This window comes from Cyprinus carpio, chromosome B16, assembly GCF_018340385.1.
Source record: "Cyprinus carpio isolate SPL01 chromosome B16, ASM1834038v1, whole genome shotgun sequence".
NCBI classification, from domain to species: Eukaryota; Metazoa; Chordata; class Actinopteri; order Cypriniformes; family Cyprinidae; genus Cyprinus; species Cyprinus carpio.
The window spans coordinates 28,758,274-28,782,966 of NC_056612.1; the positions used below are offsets into that span (position 1 = coordinate 28,758,274).

The 24,693-nt window shown below is 35.1% G+C and overlaps 2 protein-coding genes across 2 annotated transcripts in view; one reads left to right on the top strand and one right to left on the bottom strand.

Annotated features, from left to right (window-relative positions):
- Positions 1-3,135: 3,135 nt before the first annotated feature.
- Positions 3,136-10,543, top strand: ggctb (gamma-glutamylcyclotransferase b). The gene is made up of 5 exons (XM_042741804.1): positions 3,136-3,294; positions 4,730-4,884; positions 5,837-5,982; positions 6,977-7,109; positions 10,221-10,543. Exons 1-5 carry the CDS (start codon positions 3,165-3,167, stop codon positions 10,389-10,391), a joined length of 735 nt encoding a protein of 244 aa, XP_042597738.1. The 5' UTR covers positions 3,136-3,164; the 3' UTR covers positions 10,392-10,543.
- Positions 10,544-17,612: 7,069 nt separating this feature from the next.
- The window catches only part of znrf2b (zinc and ring finger 2b), a 41,166-nt gene continuing 34,085 nt past the window's right edge, over positions 17,613-24,693 (bottom strand). The window contains exons 3-5 of the mRNA XM_042741806.1: positions 22,213-22,318; positions 22,035-22,117; positions 17,613-20,881 (exon numbers count right to left, since the gene is read on the bottom strand). Coding sequence (XP_042597740.1) covers positions 22,060-22,117; positions 22,213-22,318 — 164 coding nt within the window. The 3' untranslated portion in view covers positions 17,613-20,881; positions 22,035-22,059. The remainder of the gene's footprint in view (positions 20,882-22,034; positions 22,118-22,212; positions 22,319-24,693) is intronic.

The following is a 24,693-nucleotide window of genomic DNA, read 5'->3' on the forward strand; positions in this document are numbered from 1 at the left end:
TAAATCTGTCTTTAAGATGCATGACTTTTGTGGATGCAGCATCATGCAAAACCTAATAGTTTCTGTTTGTTTATGACAGATAAGAGGGTTTCCCAAAAGGGGGTTTGTGAGTTGATGAAGAGCTAATAATCAATTAAATCTTAAAAAAACGAAATTAAATTGAATAGATAATTTTATAATACACTTAAGAAAAAAGGTGAAATATTTTATTTGTTTAATTGCATGTCATGTGATAATATGTCTACATCAGAGCATCATAAACATGCAAATGTGTTGTTAAATTATTTAATTATTGACTTAACACACACACACACACATTTGTTTATTTAATTGAATCAACACACACACACACAGGTTCACACACACTTTATTTTATATTACAAATCTCTTAAATTAAAACCTATAAATACACACACACACACACTTTAATTTATTCTACAAATCAGGTTCTTATGTTATTATTATTAATATAAATTATTATTATTATTATTATTATTATTACTATTATTATTAATATCATTATTATTATTATATTAAACTAAACTAAACTAAACTAAAATAAAACTATTATTAATATTATTAACTAACATTAAATTAAATTAAAGCAAAATTATTATTATTATTAATAAATAATATTAAAATAAAGCTAAATTATTATTATTATTAATAACCAGCTGAAATAACAGCCAGTTGCCAAGGAAACATTTCTAATTTTTATTAAGTTTAACTTTAAGTACTAAAATAAGTGAAACTAGAACTGAAATAAATAGTAATAAAAAAGATATAAAGAGACATTTTAAAAACAAAAACTAATAAAACTGGCAAAAATTACTAAAAGAAACTAAAATTACTTAATTTATTACTAATTACTAAAATTAACTAAAAGAAGAAAACAACAACAACAACAACGAAACAAATGTAAAAATAAAAACCAATTCAAAATATTAATGAAAACTATTTTTGTATATCAATGAAACTAAAATAACTCTGGCATAAAAGTGTCTAATAAGTGTGGGTTACTAAGACAAGGTGAGTAGCATTTGGGTAACAATTTATTTGAAGTTGTCTTTGTTACACAGGTTACATGTACTTATATTATAATAATAATTAATCATGCATAATTACATGCAAGTCACTCTAAGCCAAACTCTAACCATATAGTAAGTACATGTTACTCAGTAATTAAAGGTATAATTACACTGTCACAAGGACAAATTAAAATAAAGTGTAACCAGTATTTATCTTGTCAAATTGGGTCAGGCGCTGAAGGGAGACATGGAAGTGTTCAGTGACAGGTGTGTTTCCATCACAGGCGGGTCACAGTGTGAGCGACGCGGAGGGTCACAGCGGGCGACACAGCTGTATTATTGCATGCAGAGTTGTTTTTTCACATGCATCCCGCTGGTCAGACACTCAAACGCATGCATTTGCTCCAGGACTGACCTGCACGTTTATTTGATGTCTCAGCAGCTTCCCTGCTCGAGTCCTGCAGCGATGACGTTCAAATCAATGATTATAATTATTCTGGAACTTTTTCTGACAAACAGATGGTGGATCCAGCGTGAAGCCACTCAATGGGAGGCGCACAAATATCTCCGGGCAAAACAAGTGCATGAACGCAGACTCTCACCCGACTGTGAAGATGTGGTAAATCACGGTAAATGTCCTGACAGGCTCTGACATGCTGCCGCCAAACCGCTGTGTGGAAGTTTGACCTCGTGACCTTAGTTAAACACAAAAACCATTCAATGTCTCTTCACATCAACTAACTAAGGAATGATCATTCATGCATCTGCAATTAAAGGAATAGTTCTGCCAAAAATGAGAATTTGCGGAAAAAGTTTTCACCCTCGGGTCGTCCGAGATACAGATGGGTTTGTTTCTTCATCAGATTTGGAGAAATGTAGCATTGCAGCACTTGCTCTGCGGTGAATGGGTGCCGTCAGAATGAGAGTCCAAACAGCTGATAAAAACATCACAATAATCCTCAGCACTCCAGTCCATCACTGTTTCTTTAAGGACACTGTTGCATAACAAACTGGATGCAAATCTATCACATATATAACAGAAGTGGGTATTCAGGACAAAAGGCACAATCTGCAATGGTCATTAAGTTGGTGTATGACTGGATTTATGACTCGTGGGAAACTAGACTCTCTGTGCACAACTACCCGTGACTGATTTCACCACAAGGAAAGAGAGGCATAGTTATATATTAGTTACAAAGACATTAGTTTTGCATGCATTTCACAGATTTGATGCCAATAAATCTAGTGACTAGTGCTTCATCTAAAGAGCTCAGTGCATAAACCTAGTATTTTCAGGAGGTCTTGCCACTGGAAATATTTATTCACACTGTTCACAGAAGCCGTTCTTAAGAAAATAATTAAAATTTTAAATCCATGCAAAAGTGATCAGACATTGTTTATAGGCTGGTAATTGTTTATTAAGTGCATTATGTTTGTCTAACAGTGCCATCTGTTGGCATTGATAAATGCATTTCAGACTTTTCCTGCAAATTCTTAGACATATAACTTTTTTATATAAAAATTATAAAATTGATATTTATTAACATAAGCTCAGTTTTCTAGAGGAGATCGATAAAGCTGTTTATCTTATCTTCAAAGGTATTACAGATTTTAAGACGAATTGACAAAAATACAGAATATTAACTGCAGGTCCAAACAAAAGAATGGGAACAGAAAGAATGAAAGTTTGTTTTTACAGGACAATATTTGGCTGAGATACAACTATTTGAAAATCTGGAATCTGAAAAAAATCTAAATATTGAGAAAATCATCTTTAAAGTTGTCCAAATTAATTTCTTAACAATGCATATTACTAATCAAAAATGAAGTTTTGATATATTTATGGTAGGAGATTTACTAAATATCTTCACGGAACATGATCTTTACTTAATATCCTAATGATTTTTGTCATAAAAGAGAAATGTATAATTGTGACCCATACAATGTATTGTTGTCTATTGTTACAAATATACCTGTGCTACTGATGACTGCTTTTGTGCTGCAGGGACACATATGTGATGTGTGAATGAATGGATGACATTAACATTAACACATTCACACTTCAACAAAAGCATTTCAGCCATCGGGGGTCAGATGAGATTAAAAGGGCGGGTCAGGATCCTCCCTCTGGTCCAAATGTCCCGCTCCGCAGCCTCTCTGTCCACACAGAACCAGATGAACCCTGAAACAAAGATGTTCTCCTTCCAGAGCTTCACCATCAGCCTCACGCTGCTCGCCGCTGGATTGATCCTCCTGAGCTCCGCAGGTGAGACACAAGCTCTTCACATCTCATCAGACTAGACTATTCATCATCACGGTCAATTTTTCATTATTTAACCCTCTTATGTTGTGTTCTGGTCACTTTGACCTGGAGAGGATTTTCTTTTTCCAGAAAATCCTAGACAAAGATATCGCATTGGGCTAAAACTCACACAGGATATAACACCTTGCTAAAAAATTCTTGATAACTTATGTATATTTTGGGACGTTTTCCTCTAACATATTACACTTGTTACAAACTTATAAATCTCTCATTATGCTGTATTATTATTACCAAATCTTGGATTCTGTGTTTTTATCAACTTGTATTCTTTCAATTTAGCACAGGTTTTTTTTATTGTTTATTTCTTTGATTAATTTGACTGATTGTAAACTTTATCGATCTGAGCCTTATGCACCTCAGTTTTTGAGTGAACACTGCCAAAAAATAATGCCTTATATATATATATAATGCAAATCATGCTATTTTTTTCTCCCAAAAACTGAGATGCATGAGCTCAGATTAATGAAGCCTACGATCAATCAGTTAAAAAAAGAAATAAAAATCTGTGCCAACAAATCTGACAAAGAACAGGACGAGAAGAGTTCATTATCAACATTTATGCATCATCACTTCTTGAATCAAATTGTTGTATTATTTGAGATTTTTCCTTTATGATATTACTTGTAGAATCAGCTAAAATGCAACAAAAAATAATGAAACTCGAAAGCTTGTTAGTAGTAAATGTAGTTATTAAGCCTTTACATATTCACTGTTTGTTTGTGCAGCTGGCCCAAGGTCTATTTCTGTTATTCAAAAAAAAAAAAAAAAAATATGACAAAAGCATTTTGAATTGCTCAAAATTTGAATTATAAAAGCATTTCACAATGCTCAAAATTTGACAAAACTGTTTGATTTGTGTAAATTTGAATTATTGATTTGTTTTACTTGAATATTTAACACTTGGAATTTTAAAACAGTTGAATTTTTCATGACAGTTTTATACACATGTATTTTCTTATAAAATTTCTTGTAAATTCTTATATCCAGTTTTTAAAAACACAGCTTCAAGTTCTCAAGATGCAGAAGAAATTCAGAACATCAGATTAAATATTCAAGGCGCAGAAATTCAGATCGTACAGAAGAAATGATCAATTGCATTATTTAGGTGAGTTTTAGGGGTGAATTTTGACTGCGTGGCGGTCATGTCTGCTGCTTCCACTAGAGGGCCGGTTGGGAAAGTTCTTGCTGATAGAGGCTCGGGTCAGATGAATGCAGGCTTTGGCACACAATGGATTTGCATGAGAGTGAAGCTCCGCTAACAGAGGTGTTTTCCATCTCATTCGCTCTGAGCTGCTGAGCTGATTCAACGCAAAACTGTCCCTCTTCCATTTCCTCACCCTGTCCCTCCTCTTCCTCTTCCTCATCCTCATCCTCTTAGTCCCTCTGCCCTCTGAAGACCCAGTGATGGACAACAGCAGTGACCGGCAGAACGGATCCACCTTCCTGTACTTCGCTTACGGCAGCAACCTTCTGAAGGAGCGACTGCAGCTGAAGAACCCGTCAGCCACCATCTACTGCGTGGCCAAACTCAAGGTATCCATCTATAGTCAAACCAAAAATTATTCAGACACCAGATATCATTTTTGATATTTTTTACTAGTGGTGCAGGACACTATAGGTCATTTATGTAAGTGAGGAGAGCAAAATAAAGTAAACTGACATATTATACTCAAATTCTTCATACAGTGGACTACCAGTAAAACTGATTTAAAAAAAAAAAAAAAACCTTGACACTTTTACCTGACCATGTTTTGCACGTGTTAATGTCTTTTTTAACCTTTCTGCACCACAGACTGAACAAAATGAAGCACTTCTTGGTAATCTGTTGACCTAAAGTGCTATTATCTAATTGTGTGCTTAAATTTCAACTGAGTTCATTACATACCTTTCTATCAAAGTTATCAGATATGATCAAGATTAATTTGTGACCATAGACCACAAAACCAATCATAAGGGTTAATTTTTTTAAATTGAGATTTATATACATTTCTCCATTGATGTGTGGTTTGTTAGGAGGACAATATTTGTCTGAGATACAACTATTTGAAAATCTGGAATCTGAGGGTGCAAAAAAATCTAAATATTGAGAAAATCATCTTTAAAGTTGTTCAAATGAAGTTCTTAGCAATGCATATTACTAATCAAAAATTAAGTTTTGATTTATTTACAGTAGGAAATTTACTAAATATCTTAATGGAACATGATCTTTACTTAATATCCTAATGATTTTTGGCATAAAAGAGAAATGTATAATTTTGACCCGTACAATGTATTGTTGGTTATTGCTACAAATATACCTGTGCTGCTTAAGACTGCTTGTGTGCTGCAGGGACACATTTGTTCTGACACAGTTTAACTCTGAGTTCTTGTCATATTTTATTACCACTTTCTAAACTGTAGCGAATAAACTGTGATAATGTGAGAAATGTTTATGTTGGTTTGACTGTATCTATCTACCATGTAACTGACCGGTCCTCCTCTCTAGGATTATAAACTGGTCTTCGGGAATCATAAAGGACTGGCGAGTCAGCGCTGGCACGGCGGCGTCGCGACCATCGAACACAGTCCTGGGGACGAGGTTTGGGGCGTCGTGTGGAGGATGAACATGTCGGACCTCGAGTCCCTCGACAGGTTAAACGCTCTCAGACCCCAAACACACACATACAGTACACTCAAAAATGCTGGGTTGTTTCAACCCAACTTTGGGTCAAATATAGACTAATCCAACTTTTGGGTTAAAAATGTATCACCGGCCCACCCTTTTTTTGTTGTTGTTGTCTTTGTTCTCCATCACATATTTTAGTAATTAAAGCTTAAAACCTCAGAATTCAAATAATTCTGATAATTCAATAGTGAAAACCATTTTTTAAATTTGACATTGCGTTACCGTGGAAATGGTACTTTAAAATATTTTAACCTTAGTTGATGGAGTCAAGTGTCATATTACAGAAAGTATTATTGTCTTTTACTGTCAAAAATTTTAATAATCTTATAAATATACATATTGTCAGAAAGGTCTGAGTCTCAAGATTTTTGATAGAAGTAACAATGACCAAGAAATTTAAAAATTTATGACAGAAAAATCAAAATGTGATAAAATTCAATGGAGTATAACACCCTAAATAACATTTCACAAGAACCTCTTTTTTATATCAACTTCAAATTTGGAATACAACTTATTTAGACATAAGGCTTTAATTTTATAGCAATATTAGATTCAAAAATATTCTGTAAAATATTTTATATTAAAAAAATTAAATTATCATGGTGCATTTTCTTTACAGTAAATTTAAACCTCTATAACTTTTTGATATTTTAATTTCTTGAAATGATTCCACTTCTGCAGTATATTCTAGAAGTATATTGTAAAAAATGTATTTAAAAGATTTATTACAAAGCATTCATAGATTATAACAATTTAAGTTTGGATAGTGCACTTTCACATCTATGTTCAAAAATGAGGAGCGACACTTAAGGGGTTAATATAAAAATTTAACCCAACAGCTGATTTAGTCAATGTTTGACCCAAAGTTGTGTTGAAACAACCCAGCATGTTTTAGTCAGAGATCTTCGTGTAGTAAGTGACTGACGGAGCTCCTCACATGTGCTGGATGTTCCTCTGCAGGCAGGAGAATGTGAAAATGGGCACCTACAGCCCAGTGGAGGTGAACGTGTCCACCAGCAGACAGGACCTCAGCTGTCGGACATACATCATGAACAGCTGCGTTTATGCACCACCTTCACCGCAGTATCTACAGGTACAGGCTCCTGCACACTTGAACAAGTCACAGAAATACGGCTTAGTTTAGAACAGTGGTTCACAACACTTTTTATAGCGCTCTTCACGATGCAAATTGTTGCAAAGCAGCTTTACAGAAAAATTAAAGTTTCTATATTATATTTAGTAGTAGCTTAACAGTGTTGATATCCACATGGCAGAAATGTACAGTAAGAATCATACAGTTAGTTAATGACGTGTGCAATTCCTAGTTACCTCGGGATGCCAATCCTTTTGAAACAGAGAAGGAAACAAATAGAGAAAAACATTAGCGTAGCTGCTGTTCCAACCAAGCAAAATAATGTTGATGTGCATTTGATCACATATAAGTGAAGTACAAGGTTATTAGATACACTATGTGAATGCTTGGCTCAAGAGATGTGTTTTTTATCTAGATTTTAACTAGGGATGCACGATATTGAATTTTTAACGATATCTGATAATTTTACATTTTCAACTCATTTTGGCCGATAGCCGATATGTAATTATTTTTTTTATTTTGGTTAGTTTTTAACAAGAACTTATCTGTTAGAAGAAAACAATTGTAGGCTCTCTTTGGTCTTTGACCCTCTCTCACTGTATGACATTAAAGCACAGATTAGGAGCCACGATTGTTTTATGATGCCAATCTTTAGTCAGGGACAGCCAAAAATCATGCAGTGTGTTCCAGGCATAAAAATTAAGATACATCTTATTTTAATTCAACCCCTTAACAAGAAGTACCAGGATTTTCACAGACTAGGATAAATAAGGAAGTATAACTTTAAAAGTTATCTAGACCTGGAAAAACGTTGGAAATTTATACATTATAAAAGAATATATTATTCTAGTTATTCTTAAAAATATAAATAAAAAAATATAATAAATAAATAAATAAAAATTGTAAAAATTTTAGATCTTGGTATAGCTGGAATAATATTTTTTGTTACTCATAATTTTGACCAAATGGAAATCAATGGTAGCGTATAATTCTGTGTGCAATTTTATGCATTATATAAATATGAATTATTCTAGTTAATTTTTTAAATCCTTTTTTTTTTTCGTTTCTAGCAAATTTATTTTTTTTTTAGAGCTTCGGATAACCAGAATAACATTTTTCTCACACAAATTCAAGCAAATGCTATATTTTAGAGCTTGGCATAACTAAAAAACTAAAAAATAAAACTTTTTTTACTCATAATTTTTCCCAGCTGAAATATTTCAGAGCGTGGCATATCCAGAATAATATTTTTTACTCACAATTTCTAGCAAATAATATATTACAGAGCTTAGCATAACTATAAAGTAGCCTATAATAGTATTGCCAAGCTCTAAAATATGTTGTCTGGAAATTGTGAGCAAAAAACAGAGACAAAAGTCACATGATAGTTTTGTTTGAGGAACATACTGAAAATGAAACGGTTATTGATTAATAATCACTTCCTCCATCAGTGGGTTATTCACCGCTTCGCTCGAATCACTGATTCAGAAAGTTGAACTCGGCTCGCTTCGATTTGTGAATGAATCATTCAGACTGATTTTGTGAACTGGATCCACTGATTCATTAAAAGATCCATCACAATTACTGTAATTAGTAAGAGGAGATTTAGATAAAAGAATGAATGAACCTGCTTGTGATTCCCAGCCTCTACTGTATGCAACAACAGAAACGCATGCTTCTCTAGCAATCTAATATCATTCTTCAGAACAGAATGCGTGTTATTTGTGCTGCTGCTGAAAGGACAATGTTGTGCTGTTTTTCTGGTGTTTGCTCCAGTCAGCTTTGTATGAGACAATAGAGCACAGCTAGCAACTGAGTCAGTGCAACAACAACACCTCGAACCGAAGCATCCGGAACATGCGCTATAATATTCATAATACAGCACAAGAGTCTCTGCCACAAGATAATAACGTCTACATATTTATCCATTTAAATCGGACATGTCACTTTTAGTAGGCTATACGAAAACAGTAAAGCAGCACATGTGCTTGTTATGAATTTATGAATGAATCTCTATACTGTCCTAAACATTTGCATGCAAACATATTGTTCTTGTCACATGCACATTAAACAATTTGAACATGTCAAATTTAGTTTGCGACACCGAAACAATCAGGTGATTACAGGGTTTCTGCAAATGTATGACTTTAAGAGCTGTTTGCCCAGTAAAAGAAAATGTAAGAAATAATACTGTAGGATTTCTTGGGAAAACTAGTTTTCATTCCGCATTGACAGATATGTGTTCTTATTTTAAGCATAAGGCGTTATATCTTCGTTTGCATTTTAAGTAAATGTGGATGTGTAGATATTTGTACTGGCAAACAAAACACACATACCGAGGAAGAACAGCACTTTTGTGCATTGTGATCAGAAGATGCAGTAAAAAGTTATTTTACGTTTTGTGTAATACGTGCAACATTTATGAATTTCAGATGTTCTGTTCTGATTTAAGACCTTTTAAAGCAAAACTATGTAACTTTTTCTGTGTTCAAAATTTCATCTGCCGAGCCGACTATTTGTCTTATCCCAAACCACTACTGTACATTTATAATAAGTGAATATTTTTATAATAATTTGGACTATTGTAGCCTGTTCGGGTCGTCACCGCTGCGGAGTAACACATACCTGCGTGAATCGCCATAGACATAAACTTGGAGAAGTAGCTCCGGTTAGAATGTTCTTCCGCGGGATGCGTGCAGATCTGTTTGCAACATGTACAAAGTGTTGCTTTAAGTCCTTACTTTGTGGAAGTCTGTATCAAGACTTTTAAATCCAGAAACTCTGGATTAAAAATCGTGAAGAAGTTTAAAGAAATTGTGTCAGGACCCAAGATATCCTTAATGCATGCATTTACATTTTAACTACATTACATTTATGCACTTATAGAAGACAAATAAGAGCAAAAACTAAAACTGTAATAAAAAAAGTCAGTTGAATAATGAGTCACTTTATATGATGAACCTTCCTGTTCTCGGCTGAAATAAACTACATTTTATGATGACACTCAAAAGTCTAGACTTGATTCCTGCAGAGGGTGTGTTCTCTGTAGAACTCAAATGATGGAAATATCCCAAATGTGGCAGTAGAAATGAAGTAGCTTCTGTGTCTCAGGTTATTGTGATGGGCGCGGAGCAGAACGGGCTTCCGGAGGACTATCAGGAGAAACTCAGGTCTATCGAAACCAACAAATACGAGGGACCTCTGCCTGTGATGGAAGAACTGGAGAAAGCTTTGAAAAAACCGAAAAAAGAAAGGACAGAAGAGATTCAATCTGATGATTAGCGTCGTGAATGGTGTCTGTGTGCACACTTATCTGTAGTCTACTACAGAATGCACACCACGGGTTAGTTCTCGTCTACGCAGACGAGGGGAAGAATGTGCAGCATTTGTAACGTATGGTAGCAAAACAACTGCATAAAGTATTTTAGCTGGCATTCATTGTGTTGTGTCTTGCTTGTGTTATTTTCACTTCTGAGTGTCGCAAAAACAACCCTTTTGGAGCCTTCATTTTTTAAGAGGTAATGCCAAAATGTGATAAAATAACATTAGAGCTGATTCAACCATCGTGTTTGATAGATAGGACTAGAACTTGTACAATAATCTTATTCTCTTTTGATTTTAATGGAAGTTAACTGTTATGGTTTATTGTATATGGTAATTTCCAACTTCCTGCTGGGAAAAGTGCAATGGAAAACCAATTTTCCAACTCAAAAATGCACAGTTCCACAAGTTTCAGACATGCTTGATATAAAGTGATAGTTCACCCCAAAAATTTGATGGTAGCTATTGACTTCCATATTGACTTTTTTTTCCATAATATTGAAGTCAATGGCTACCATCAATTGTAAATGATTAATGAATTTTCATTTTTGGGTGAACTATCCAGTTAATGTTGCCATCAGGCTGCTAAAATGATTGCAGTCCTATACTTTAACTATATTTAACAAATTTGCAAATATATATTTTTTTTTTTTTGAAGAAGAGGAAGGTTATCACCAGGCAAGTTCTCATAGTTTTAGTTTAGTTATATTTTATATATATTTTGAGATTCTATAAATAACATTATTTGTATAACGTTATTTTTTGACCGTTTATTTTTGTTTTTTGTTGTTTTTTGTGAGCATTAATGTAAGGTTACAAAAACGTTTCTTTCAACACTACAACTTTGTCACCCAAAATATAGCATTATTTAAATGTTAATTTTTAATATTCTAAGGCCGTTAAAATATCTATTTTTTGTTGTTGTGATTAGAATGTTATTTAAAGGTTACACTAATTCATCAAGTACAAACAGCAACATGAGGACATTTTGAGAATGTTTAGAATATTTGAATCTCTAAAGCAACGTTCAAGTGCAAAGACGTTCCGAGAATGTTGACCTCAGAACGTTTTCTTTCAGTGTTTTAAAAACATTCATCAGGTAAAAATAACATCATGAAGATGTTGTTTTAAGAATGTTTTCTCAATGTTATGACAAAATATTAATAAAGTTATAAGAGCATTATATAAACACACTTAACACTGACTTAAAAGTTGTGAGACGTTCCCTTGAAAGGTTTTGAATTGTTTTAAAGAACATTAGGACAACGTTCTGTTTTGCTGAAAACAACAAACAAACAAACAATAGAAACCATCAAATACATTTTAATGTTATTATTGTTTTCTGTAGAGTGTTTAGGATTTGTTAACAAGCCACCAATAGCAGGTGGCCAATTACATTACAGTTTCCATTCAAACCAATACAAGTCCCATTACAACCAGTGAAAGCATTCCAAATTCCTTGAAGGTTTCTATTTTTTTGGAAGTTAAATGGGAAGTCTTATTGGATAAACAACATTTAGTAAAGTTTAGTAAAAATGTAACCAGTTTTGCCTTTCCCAAGCAGCTCATAAAATACATAACCAACATTAAATCTCGTGACTGACTAAACGCTAGCGTTTTATTTCTCTGACCTCGCCACATAACTCTTATTCAGATTCATCTTTTAGCTTCACTTCCTAGTTAAACCTTTCCCTGCCAGCGATTTTGATTTAAAGTTTGATGGCCTCTAGTATATTTTGCTGTTTGAATATTTGAATATGCAATACACCGAAATAAAGATCAAAGCCTCTACTTTTAAACAAAATAAAATTGTTTTATTCTAGCTTAAAGCATTCTTTTTTTATCAACACTTGAATATAGGTAGATTTCATAAAAATGTATAGTTTTGAGCAAAAAGGTGAGAAAATCACATTTTTATCAAAAACTACATCTGTATAATATTCAGTATTATTATCAAAGCATAAATCCAGTAACTCGCTTCCATCAACACCTCCAAAGCTTGCACAGACATATAGCACTTCCTGGATCATCATTTTACTCTGTAACATTATGCAGTTTTCATTTATATACACTGTCTATTGCTGATGATCACATTGTTTCTCATATGCATCAGTTTACATGAGAGATCTTTCGTTTCTCTCTGGCCTGTTCACGTGTGTTTTTGTTCTGGAGGTTTTGTACTCGTTCAGAAGATGTGTAATAGCGCCCCCGAGTGTATAACAGTGAAAACACAAAAAGCTGTAAAAACTCGTCAATGGCGGGGAAGCGTTGTCTTCTAAAAGACGAGATAACTCGTCAATGGCGGGGAAAGAGTTAACAAGGAAGGTGGGGAACCAAGTAAACAACACCCAGTAGTCCGTTTAAGCTTCGCAGAGTCAGACTCTTTTGTCTTCTTTTGCGCGAGGAAGTTGAGATGCCTCAGCTTTCTTAAATCGCAGTATATCGGAATTGTAAAACCCGATGTCAGAGAATTTCTCGAGTGACTTTTGACCGCATGTCTGTGAAGAAAGAGCCTGGGCTGGATTATTATAGGGCTGATGGTCTAGCGCTAAACAGGTAAGATGGGCTCTTCCTCCTCACCTGAAGCTGCTGGTGGAGCAGGTGAAGAACACGCAGTGCATTCTGGACAATCTCCAGAAGAACGGCTTCATCTGCACCGAAGACATCGAGATCATACACCGCAGCCGCACCAAGACTGACCAGGAACAACACTAACTCCGAAATAAAGGTGCTTCACAGCGATGCCACTGAAGAACCATTTTTGTTTCCACAAAGAACCAGTCAGAGAACCATCTCTTTCTTACTTTTTTCTAATCTGAAGAACCTTCTTTTGCCACAAAGAAGCTTTTGTGAAACAGAAACACTGGCATCTAACAGTTAATCGTAAACAACAACAAAAAACATATACATAAACCCAAATAGGAAATAAAACAGTTATAGAATAAGCATGTGTCCTAAACTCCTGAAACATTGGTGTCTCATATTTAGATCAGTCACTGCAATTTGGGAAAAAAAATTAATAAAATCTACTGTATATGTGTGTGAAAAATTCAGATGTAACCCCCTTTGTAATGTTAACATTTTCATAAGTAACTCATTTAATTTCACATTTTTTCTCAGTAACTGTAACTGATTATGTAAACTAAATGATGTATTAAATTACAAAATAGATGTAATTGTAATCAGCTACAGTTACTGAGAAAAAATGTGTAATTAAATTAGTTACTTATGAAAACATTAACGATTACAAAGGGGGTTACATCTGAATTTTTCACACACACACACACACACACACACACACACGCACATGCACACACACTGACACAAACACACACATGCACACACACAAACACACACAGACGCACATGCACACACACTGACACAAACACACACACACACACACAAACACACACAGACACGCACATGCACACGCACAACACACACACGCACACACACACACACAGACACACACACACTGACACAAACACACACACACACAAACACACACAGACAGGCACATTCACACACACACACACACACGCACATGCACACACACGGACACAAACACACACACACACACACACACACACACACAAACACACACAGACACGCACATGCTCACACACACAGACACAAACACACAACACACACGCACAGACACACACACACAGACACACGCACACGCACACACACCTGACAAACACAACACACACATTGCACCCACACAAACACACACACGCACACAGACACACACACAACACACACACACGCAACACACACACATTGATTTACGTGCGCACACACAAACACACACACACACGTCTTTTATAAGTTGCATTGACTGCTCTAAAATATCTAATGTCACCAGTGTTTCAGGAGTTTAGATCACATGCCTATTCCATAACTGTTTTATTTACTATTTGGGTTTATCTATATGCTTTATTAAGATTAACTGCTTATTTTTCCTAGGCATTTTTAGATGCCACTGTTTTCTGTCATAACTATGCAAAGATTTAATTTCAAAAACAGTATCATAGCTACTAAACTATTTCTTGTTATGGTTTTAAATCTGTGTTCAACCTCAGATTGATTTCAAAGACAGTCTGTTTTGTAGTGGCTGTGCTTTAAAATTATTAGATTATTATAATCTTAATTCAAGTCATTTTGACAGCCTGTCAGTATATTGTAAGGTTAACCCTGCCTGCTTTAGATGTTTGAAAATGATTAACACTTTTAGAAAAGTAATCAGTTACAGTATTTTAATAATTGAAATTATTACATTTTAGAAAGGGTAACATGTAATCTGTAACCTATTACATTTCCACAGTAACCTTTCCAACACTGCTCAACTGTGTTATTTTGGGACACCATGAATTTGAACTAAAATGCACTTTTAACATACTATCTCTGTTTTTAAAAAAAATGTATTTAGTCACCACTTGTAGTACAATTGAGTGTACTGTGAAAGATGGGTTCAAGTGTACTACAATGGTTATTAAATACATTTTTCAAAAACTGAGATAGTATGTCAAAATCTTATTTTAGTTATTCATGGTGTGCCAAAATATCACAGTTAAGAGCACTTATTTGATCTTAAGTTTATCGTACTAAAGAATCATTTAAGTACAAAATTAGTGCACTTTAAGTACATTATGGAAGTGTACTTATGAGCCTATCAGTATAATACATAAGTAGCCTACCACTATTACTGCTATGAAGTATTATCACTGTACCATGCTACTTCACTAACTTCATATTTGTTATGCAAACTTACAGTATATATCTGTATAAGATAACTTCAATTTCTAACAAACAAAATGATAAAATTATTTAAACAGGGTTTCTGCGAGCCTTAAAAGGTCTTTATTTGCCCTTTCACAATTAAAGGCCATAGAAAAATCCTTATTCAGAACAGAAAGTCTTAAATTCATAGTCATAGAATGTTGCACGCATTGCTAAAAATGAATATCTTCCAGTGTATTTTTACTTTGTTTTCCAGTACCAATATCTAAACACCCTTAAATCAAGATACGTTTACTTTTGTTTTCTGAGAAACTGATCAAAATGAGTTTATGCTTAAGAACAAATATATCAGAAAACCTGGCTTTCCCTTTGAATTAAGATTAAGAGATCTTTGGCAGATATTTGTTGGTTTTCTCAAGTAAATATATCTTGGTTAAAACATCTTAGGACATCTGCACTGGAATACAAAACAAAAATACTGAAGAACATTTTTTACAGTGCAATCAGAAGATACAGTAGAAGTTATTTCCATATTCTAAGAGCTTTTTTTTTTTTTTTGAAAAATGAATAAAAAAGCAAATGAAGATTTTTTGTAAGTTGTATTTTCAATCTTTGAAGTGATTGACAACTCTTTGTGTCTTTACTTGGTCTTAAAATGTCTTAAATTGACCTTCATAAAATGTGCAAACACCCTGTTATACGTTATGTACTCTCAGCTGGTTCAGAATAAAGACAACCTGTTAAATGTATCTCCACAATATATTTCTCAATTAATCTATGTTGTCTTAGGTGGTTCAGAATAAAGAAATCCTGGATCTGGTTCAGAGTAAAGGAGAGGAGTGCTCCGCGTATTTCATCTGCGGCTTTGGTTTGAAGAAATTCAGTACACACTATTAGACACTATTAGTGTCATATCAGTGGTTAACACAGACCCCAGTGAGCATTTTAATTTAAGATAACATTTTACAAATACAGAAACCATGAATGGAAAAGTCCAGACCAATGTTCATAATTTGGACTAAATATTTTAGTCAGATCTTTGCATTTCCCAGAGAAGGAACACAGGACAATGGTGACCGATCAACTGGACGCCAGTCCTCACCTCTGCGGTCTTTGCTGCATCTTCATTCGGTGTATGACAACTTTGAGTTGACGGATTTGGCAAACCAACTTCACAAACGTCTTTTTGCTTCTTCAGAGGTCTTTCTTGGACACTCGTGGCACGTCTCGGACTTTTAAAACAAACCCAATCCGCGGAGACTTTTCCTGGAGAGCGGAAGCTTTTGCGTTGACTTGTCTTGCATGTTCTAGAATGGGGATTCTTGTGTCTTTCGGCGGAAGTGCATCCTGTGGATTAGCGTGAAGACGCAGTTTGGTTTCTGAGGCCCTTCACATTACGGTGGATGCGGAGGCTCTGCGACCTTCGAGTTTCTCCACGAGACCGATGGTGCCTTCTAAGCGGGCGTTATTCATTGGTGCTTGACTCCAACTTTCACTCCTGCATTCTAAGGGTCTTCTCAAATTGCGATGAACATCGAGGTCGTCGCATCCTCTCTCCTGCTTGCCTTGTCTGGGAAAGTATCAACAGATAAAGACTCTTAAAATCAACCTTATATTCCACCAGTTTATTCTTATTTGGCCTCTTGCAACGGCATATTTTAGGATTATGTTGGTATTGAGTTATGTGAAATTTAATGCTTTGCTTTGGCTTTATGACGGTATTTAGGTAGGTTAAGTTAAGATAGGTTTGGTTTTTCCCAAAACATTTACAGTTTGTATGCAATTACCAACAGACTGAACAAAAAATAAATTAACGGCATTCCTACAGATTAGTAAATCTAAGTTAGCACCCTAGCCTTTTACGTACATGAAGTAATTAATATTACCGAGTAAATTATAAAAGTGGACACCTTACTCTTTATTTAAGGTTTAGTTTTGTGTAATTAGATTAAATTCAATCATACTACAGTCAGGCTACTTTATTTTGATTACATGTTATTCACACAATAGCAATAAATTATTCACTATTTAATCTTTCTTTCTAATTCTTCTGCTACTGCTCATATACTGTACATTCAGAAAGCTTTCCACAAAGACCACTCACTAGTCAGACGGCTATAATTACACAGAAAATTAAGAGGCCACGAAGCATTTGACGCTGGATTTACAAAAATAATTTCAATTTTAAGGAGCGTTATCTCAAAATTTGAACATCTCATCAATTACTGTTGAACACGTTTATTGTTATTTGTTTTGTGTTATTTAACCATGTATTACCATGTCTTATGGAACTTTTGTCTTTCAAACATATTAAAATGCACAAATTCACATTATTTCTTATTTACATGTGATGCTGGGATTCTCAAACCTAATGATGATTAAAACGTTGCAATTCAATATTTTACACACATGCACACAGAAGGACATCCAGATCTGTGCTTCAAAAGATTTAGCTTTTTTAATCTCATTATGTCTGTACATAGTTTTTTCTTAATTTTATTTTTACACAGATGGAATGTTACAATATCTCTAAATCATAAAAAAAAAAACTTTGATCATCCTGGTGGCCACTGTTACCCTTTCACATCGAGATCCAACACATACAAGCTTCAGTTTGCTTCGTTTGCATCTCTTCAGGAGGTTAACTTGCGTTACTAGTTGTTATGTTCCTCTCGACTGCTGTAAGGATGGAACTAGATCAGACAGATCGTTACCTGATGGAGTTCGGTGGCAAATTAAACAAACAAACACAAGTGACACTCAGTCTATAGTGTATTGAAAGCTTTGATTGACGATCACGGATCCGGTTGGATGCATCAGGCTCAGATCTGCTGGAAACAGAAATTCGCACAAAGCAGCAAAACATGGATTTATTATTTACCTAAATGATATCTCGTAAAAGAAGTTTTGCAAATGGTCTAATATCTGGTAAGGCTTTTTAAAAATAGTGGTGCTTCCCATGCAACATGTATACCACATCTTCCCATTTCTTCTGTCATGTGACCAGAAAACCTGCTGTAATGAAGCTGACGTGGCCTCACATCGAAAGCGCTTCTCATCACCGTCAACATACATGATTAGCAGCATTTTAAAGCTATTATGGCACCTTTGATATGCCAGGTCAACTACGGTGATACTCTGAAGTCCAAAACTAAGCCTTCAGATAAACTCAACCATATAAGGCCTTACTTGAGACTGGGAACGAGTTTAATGAGTGTAAATCTCTAACCAAAAAAAAAAAAAAAATCCCTTGTTGATTCTGTGATTAGCAACTTTTAAAAAAACTAGTTAGCAGCGTGTCCATCTGAAGCGTCAAGCCCTACTGGAGAACGACCACCTTTCTCCAAAGAATAATGTGGATCTTGAGAAAAGCAGCTGAAATGTGACCCAGAGTGTTTATGATATCAATCACACACACATGATTTACATTAAACAGATTGAGAAACTGGTGATAAATCCCAAAGATCGTAAGAGAATCTAACCTTGTTTCAGCAGATACAGGTGGATTTAAGACACACGCAGACAGAATTACTCGCTTGAATCACATTTCATCACAAATATAAAAAATACATATATTTTACATGAAGAAAATCTTTTTAGGAGGATTAAGATTTGTGACATTATTTTCACAACAATCAGGCATTTTGCATCAGTGCTGTAATGCATCTTTTGAGTTTTCCTTTTTGAAATATTTTCAGTGTTTATTACTGGAATACACTGTTTTTTTTTATTTAAATCGGCGTAAATTAACAGCAGTACCACAGATACTACAATGATGTATAAATACTATCAAAGGGGCGAGAAGAATGAGTGTAATTGTCATGAAAGTATGTGACAAATCTTAATAATCCTGAGAATTAATTTCCTTGATTTAAGGTGAAATATGAAAATCTTTTGGCCTGATGGACGATCATATGTCAGTCTCTTGATGCATGTACAATATTTTAAACATGAAGGAGCCCTAAATGACGTCACGTGACACGTCACACTTCCAGAAAACGCTGAAGGGTGAATCTCACAAAACCTGCCAATCACAAAATCAAATTAAATTAATAAAATTATATTTTGCATAAAGAAGTAGTAGTGCATTTTAGGATCCTTAAGAAATTAACATTATTTACTTATTTTTTTTTATTTGACATTTTCAATAAATCAAAATTATATATCAAATAATTATGTATATTGAAAATGACGTTATTCAAATAGTAATGTATTTATAATAGTAGTATTTTTGAGTTTTCTTTTTATTATTTTCAGTGATGATTTCAAGAAAAAAAAATCTGCATAAATTAATAGCAGTACAATAAATATCATGAATCGTGGTGTATAAATACTTGTACAGAAGGGGGAAAATGTGTATTATTGTCATCAAGTGAAAAATCTAAATCCTAAACAATTTATTTAAATTGTAATATACTTATTCATCATATTAGTATTTGTATTGCCATTAAATTATGCCGATTTGAATGGAAATTTTACTTTTCAGTTTTCTGGTTTTTATTATTCTCAGTGATGATTTTTATTACTGAAATACAATGATTTTTAAATTTAAAATCAGCATTTAAGAGCAGTACAATTAATATCATAGTGCACAAATACTTATACTGAAGGAGTAAAATTGTAGTTATAATTTATTTAAATTATAATAAATTTATTCATCATGGTAGTATTTGTTGTACAGCCATCCAATTTATATAGTATATTTATATAAATTAATATAATGTAATTATTTTAAATAAAATCAGCATAAATTATAAGCAGTACGCTGAATATCATTAATTTATTAAATTGTAATGTATTTACTAAACATGGTAGCATTTGTTGTACTGCCATTAAAATTACGCAGATTTCAATAAAAATAATTGCATTATATTAATTTCCCCCAGAAAACATAATTTTCTTTATGCAAAATATAATTTAGTATTTTTTGCTTCTGCTTTTGAGATGTTCTGATGAGATTCACTCTACATAAAGAGACAGAAGTCAGTCATGTGTTGAATTAAGGCCCAGATTTGTCAACACAAATAAAACATGATGCACTTGCATAAATGATCTTGAGACGGTGCAGACGTCACGTGACAGGCTACAGTTAATCTTGAACCGTTAGCAGAAATATTGCTACCAGACTTCAGATGCATGGGACGTTACTCCATCCGGGAAGAAAGAGAGAGAGAAAAACAGCTGTGTCGCCGTTACGAAAGACAGGGCACTTGTCAGTATGGCTCAGGGCCGACCCGAATCAGGGCTCGTGTCCCGTCACATCCAGGCGTCTTTCTCCGAGTCCATCGAAACGCAGCCGCCGCTTCGGCCCGTGGGATCTGAAAGTTAAGGCACTGAGAGACACAGTCCCATTTACCAGAGAACAATCCTCCGATAATTATCCACACAGTCAGCTGACCCTGAGTCCGGGCCAATTAAGAGACACCAATGAAATGAACTTCCCAAGACCCGCCTTCTTCACCATTCCTGATTGGACAATGGTGCGCTGGAGTAGACGCTCTCGACCGCCTCTGGGGTTTCTGCTGGACTGTGATGTGGAAAGAGTTTCCCTGAATGAGTTTTGGCACACTAGAGTTTATATGGCGACTAGGGAGGGCCGTGCTACGAGAAGAGAGGGGCGTTCGGCGATCAGGCCGTCCCGAGACCAAAGTCACAGTGTCTATGAGGAGGAAGAAATTCACATTGCGGTGCTTCTCACGACCAGGAGGCTGGAGATATGAAACACAACGCAGTGATTAAAGAGCGTCAGCAGGATTTACTGTGAGAAGCTACGGCCAGAAACACTGATTTACACCCACTGGTCAGTTTTGAGATTTTGAACCATTTGGCTTTCCATATTGTGCTGTTTTAGGCTACTGGAAAGAAAACATTCAAAATACACATTTAATTGCACTTTATCTATTTGTGTGTAGATTTAAATTACTATTCATATCTTTAAATGTTGTGAGTTTCTTTTTTTCTGTTTCAGTATTACTTACAAGCACCAAACTGTACAGTTTTTTTAAATCTACTATATACTCTGATGGTTTTACTGGGAGGTTTGTTCAGATTTATTCACACTGATTTATACAACATTTTACTCCTAAATACATGTTTTTCTCTCTCTGACAGTATTTTCTGATTTATGGAGTGATTAAAAAGAGAAATCCAAAATCCCTTCTGGGAAAACCTTTAATATTTCAATAAAAAACTAAAACGAGTTTTGAACCTGCCTTTATCCAACGTTCAGATTTATGTTCGGGAAATAAATGCAAATTAGTGCATATTTAAATAGACAATGCTTCATTTGCATATTTAAACATAACATTTCATGAAATTTTGTAATACGAAAAATGTGCATTCCTAATGCAATCGACCAAGAGGTGAAGTATGGTGAAATCTACTATGCCGTTCTTCAAAGCGCATAAAAGGATTCAGTGTGTGTTTTAGTTTTGTCATCTTAATTTGTTAATTATTTGATATAGCTATAGGCCTATTTAGTGTAGGCCTATTTAATTATTTTTTGTTTTATAATATTTTATTCTGTTTTTCTCTGTTCTCAGAAGCGCTGCTGGTGTGTGATAATTTGAGGATGTGTGAATCCAGGTTTTGATGTTGCTTTGTATGCTGCTGTTTGCACGTTAAAATAAAATATTTGTTTGTATTTTTAAATGCACCATCACAGATGCTTGTCTAATTTATTTTAATAATTGTATCAGTTAACAGTTAAGGTTCGGATAATCCTGTGCTGAGGATTTACAATTAATTTTAAAATTTGATTTAAAAACGCATGCATTTAAATGCCACAAAAGTGTATTAGATCTGTAATAAGTCATTAATAATTGCATATGAATTCTCATGCTTCAGGTTTGTGAATGTTACCTGTGCAAAGGTGCGAGAGGTGCTTTTAATCTGAAGGATGTTCAGGACACGATCGGTTCACTTCAAACCACTCGTCAATACAGCTAGAAGAAGAGCAGAATTACTGTAACAGAACAGACTCAAGTCTGTCACACACACACACACACACACACACACACACACACACGAGCAGCTTTACCCTTTGTGATAGATGCAGAGGCAGGGCAGGCGTGCGATGGTGTCTCCCTGCACCAGCTCCTCCAGACATATTGCACATTCTCCTGCGTCCTTCGTCAAGACGTCCTCTGAGAAAACACAACGAAGAACAACCCAAATCAGTCCGAGTCTGAGTCTGAACAAAATCTGGAGAAGTTGTGGGTAATACATGAATCAGGATTTGCAAATAACTAACACGTTTTCAGTTGTATGTGATTACTGGAAAAGGAAAATGTAGAGGTACTAGTATGAATAAATGAATGAAAAATAAAATAAAAGTTGGAAACATTATGATTTTTAAAGTCTCTTCTGCTCACCAAAGTTAAAAACAGTAATATTGTAAAATATTACAATTAAAACAATTCTAAAATGTAATTTATTTCTGTGATGCGCAGCTGTATTTTCAGCATCATTACTCCAGTCTTCAGTGTCACATGATCTTCAGAAATCATTCTAATATGATGATTTGCTGCTCAAGAAACATTTCTGATTATTATCAATGTTGAAAACAGTTGTGTTGCGCAATATTTTTGTGGAAACCGTGATGCATGTTTCTTGGATGAAGCCCATCCTGTGGAAACAAAAGTATCTATTATAAATGAGCAGAAGGTGGCGCTGATGATCTATTTTTCTCTGACTCATTCCAGAAATGCAGGACCTGCTGTTTACATGCAAGAACAACAGAGTTCAACTCAAGCATTTCAGCATGCAATGAGATGTTCAATGAGAAAAAGACGGTTCAGGAAAAATGTAGTTTCTTGTAGTGAATTAACTGGATGGTGAGCAGTGGCTGTGGATGAAGGTGGCAAAGGTAAGAGCTAATATCTTGAGTTCAGTAAGTCTGGTGTTTGTTGGCAGAGAGAGGTGAACAGACACCTGCGGCCCTTTACACGAATCATGAGAGGATATACACAAACACTGACGTCCCTGCAGTGGGAGGAGCCTATCATTCACACTGCTTAATATTCATGAGATGAGTGACTGTGCTTTATACGTAAGATCTGCATTAACTGAAGGAACAGAGCTTAAGTTTGAGGCAAGTTTAGGTTGTGGTGTATTTAAGTTGAAATTGTTTTTTTTATTTTTAAGTAAATTCTAGAGCCATTATTACAACCATTCAAAACACCCTAGCGACCAAATTACAACCATTTCACAACACCCTAGCGACCAAATTACAACCATTCACAACACCCTAGCGACCAAGTTACAACCATTCACAGCACCCTAGCGACCAAATTCCACAAAACCCTCTATTTATTGCAACCTTATTCAATTCACCATAGATTTCAAATTTACAACAAGCGACCATTACATTCATTAAAAGCTAGCTAGCGAGCACATAGCACCCTGCCAACCACCCCACACAACACGCTAACAACACCTATCGAAATAGCACCCTGGCAAACCACCACAACACACTAACAACCAAATTACAACCATTCCACACCCTATAGTCCACCATACAGCAGCAACATCCCATAACCCTAACAAACAAATTACAACATTCACAACAACCATTCACCACCCACAATACCCTAACAACCAAATTACAACCATTCACAACACCCTAACGACCACATAACACCCTGGCAACAACACACAACACAATAACAACCATTCACAACACCCTAACGTCCACATACAGCACCCTAGCAACCACCCACAATACCCTAACAACCAAATTACAACTATTCACAACACCCTAGCGACCACATAGCACCCTGGCAACCACCCACAACACACTAACAACCAAATTACAACCATTCACAATACCCTAATCACCACATAACACCCTGGCAACCAACCACAACACCCCAACAACCACGTTACAACCATTCACAATATCCTAACAACCACATAACACCCTGGCAACAACCCCAACAACCACGTTACAACCATTCACAATATCCTAACAACCACATAACACCCTGGCAACAACCCACAACACCGCAACAACCACGTTACAACCATTCACAATATCCTAACAACCACATAACACCCTGGCAACAACCCACAACACCCCAACAACCATGGCAATCACCCACAAAAAAACCCTGGCAACGATCCACAGCACTCTAACGACCACTTAACACCCTGGCAACCAACCACAGCACCTAATAACCACATAACACCACCCTGGCAACCAACAACCCTCTAAAATTCTGTGCCACTATTATGGATTTTTGAAAATGACCTTTCATGCAGTGTGTAACAAAGTGAATCAAAACATCCTGCAAAGTTTTAAATCTGAAAGTGCACTGTGTATAAAGTTATTGTCTCTCAAAAGAAAGAGTCACTGAATCTGAATCACTGAAATGAGTCATTTTTAAAACGAATCCCAAGCCGTTTTATGTTGAAGTCAACATAAAACATTAGCATATTGCCCGCCCACTTATTGGTCTTTTTTTAAAGTTGGTCTGAATGAAAATGCAAGTTCATTCTTTGCCACTAGGTGCCGCTTTTG

Excerpts from the sequence above, each read along its gene's own strand:
- ggctb (XM_042741804.1), top strand. The coding sequence starts at position 3,165 with ATGTCCCGCTCCGCAGCCTCTCTGTCCACACAGAACCAGATGAACCCT. Across the intron at positions 5,983-6,976 it reads GACCTCGAGTCCCTCGACAG|GCAGGAGAATGTGAAAATGG; the intron begins GTTAAACGCTCT and ends GTTCCTCTGCAG. Across the intron at positions 7,110-10,220 it reads CTTCACCGCAGTATCTACAG|GTTATTGTGATGGGCGCGGA; the intron begins GTACAGGCTCCT and ends TCTGTGTCTCAG.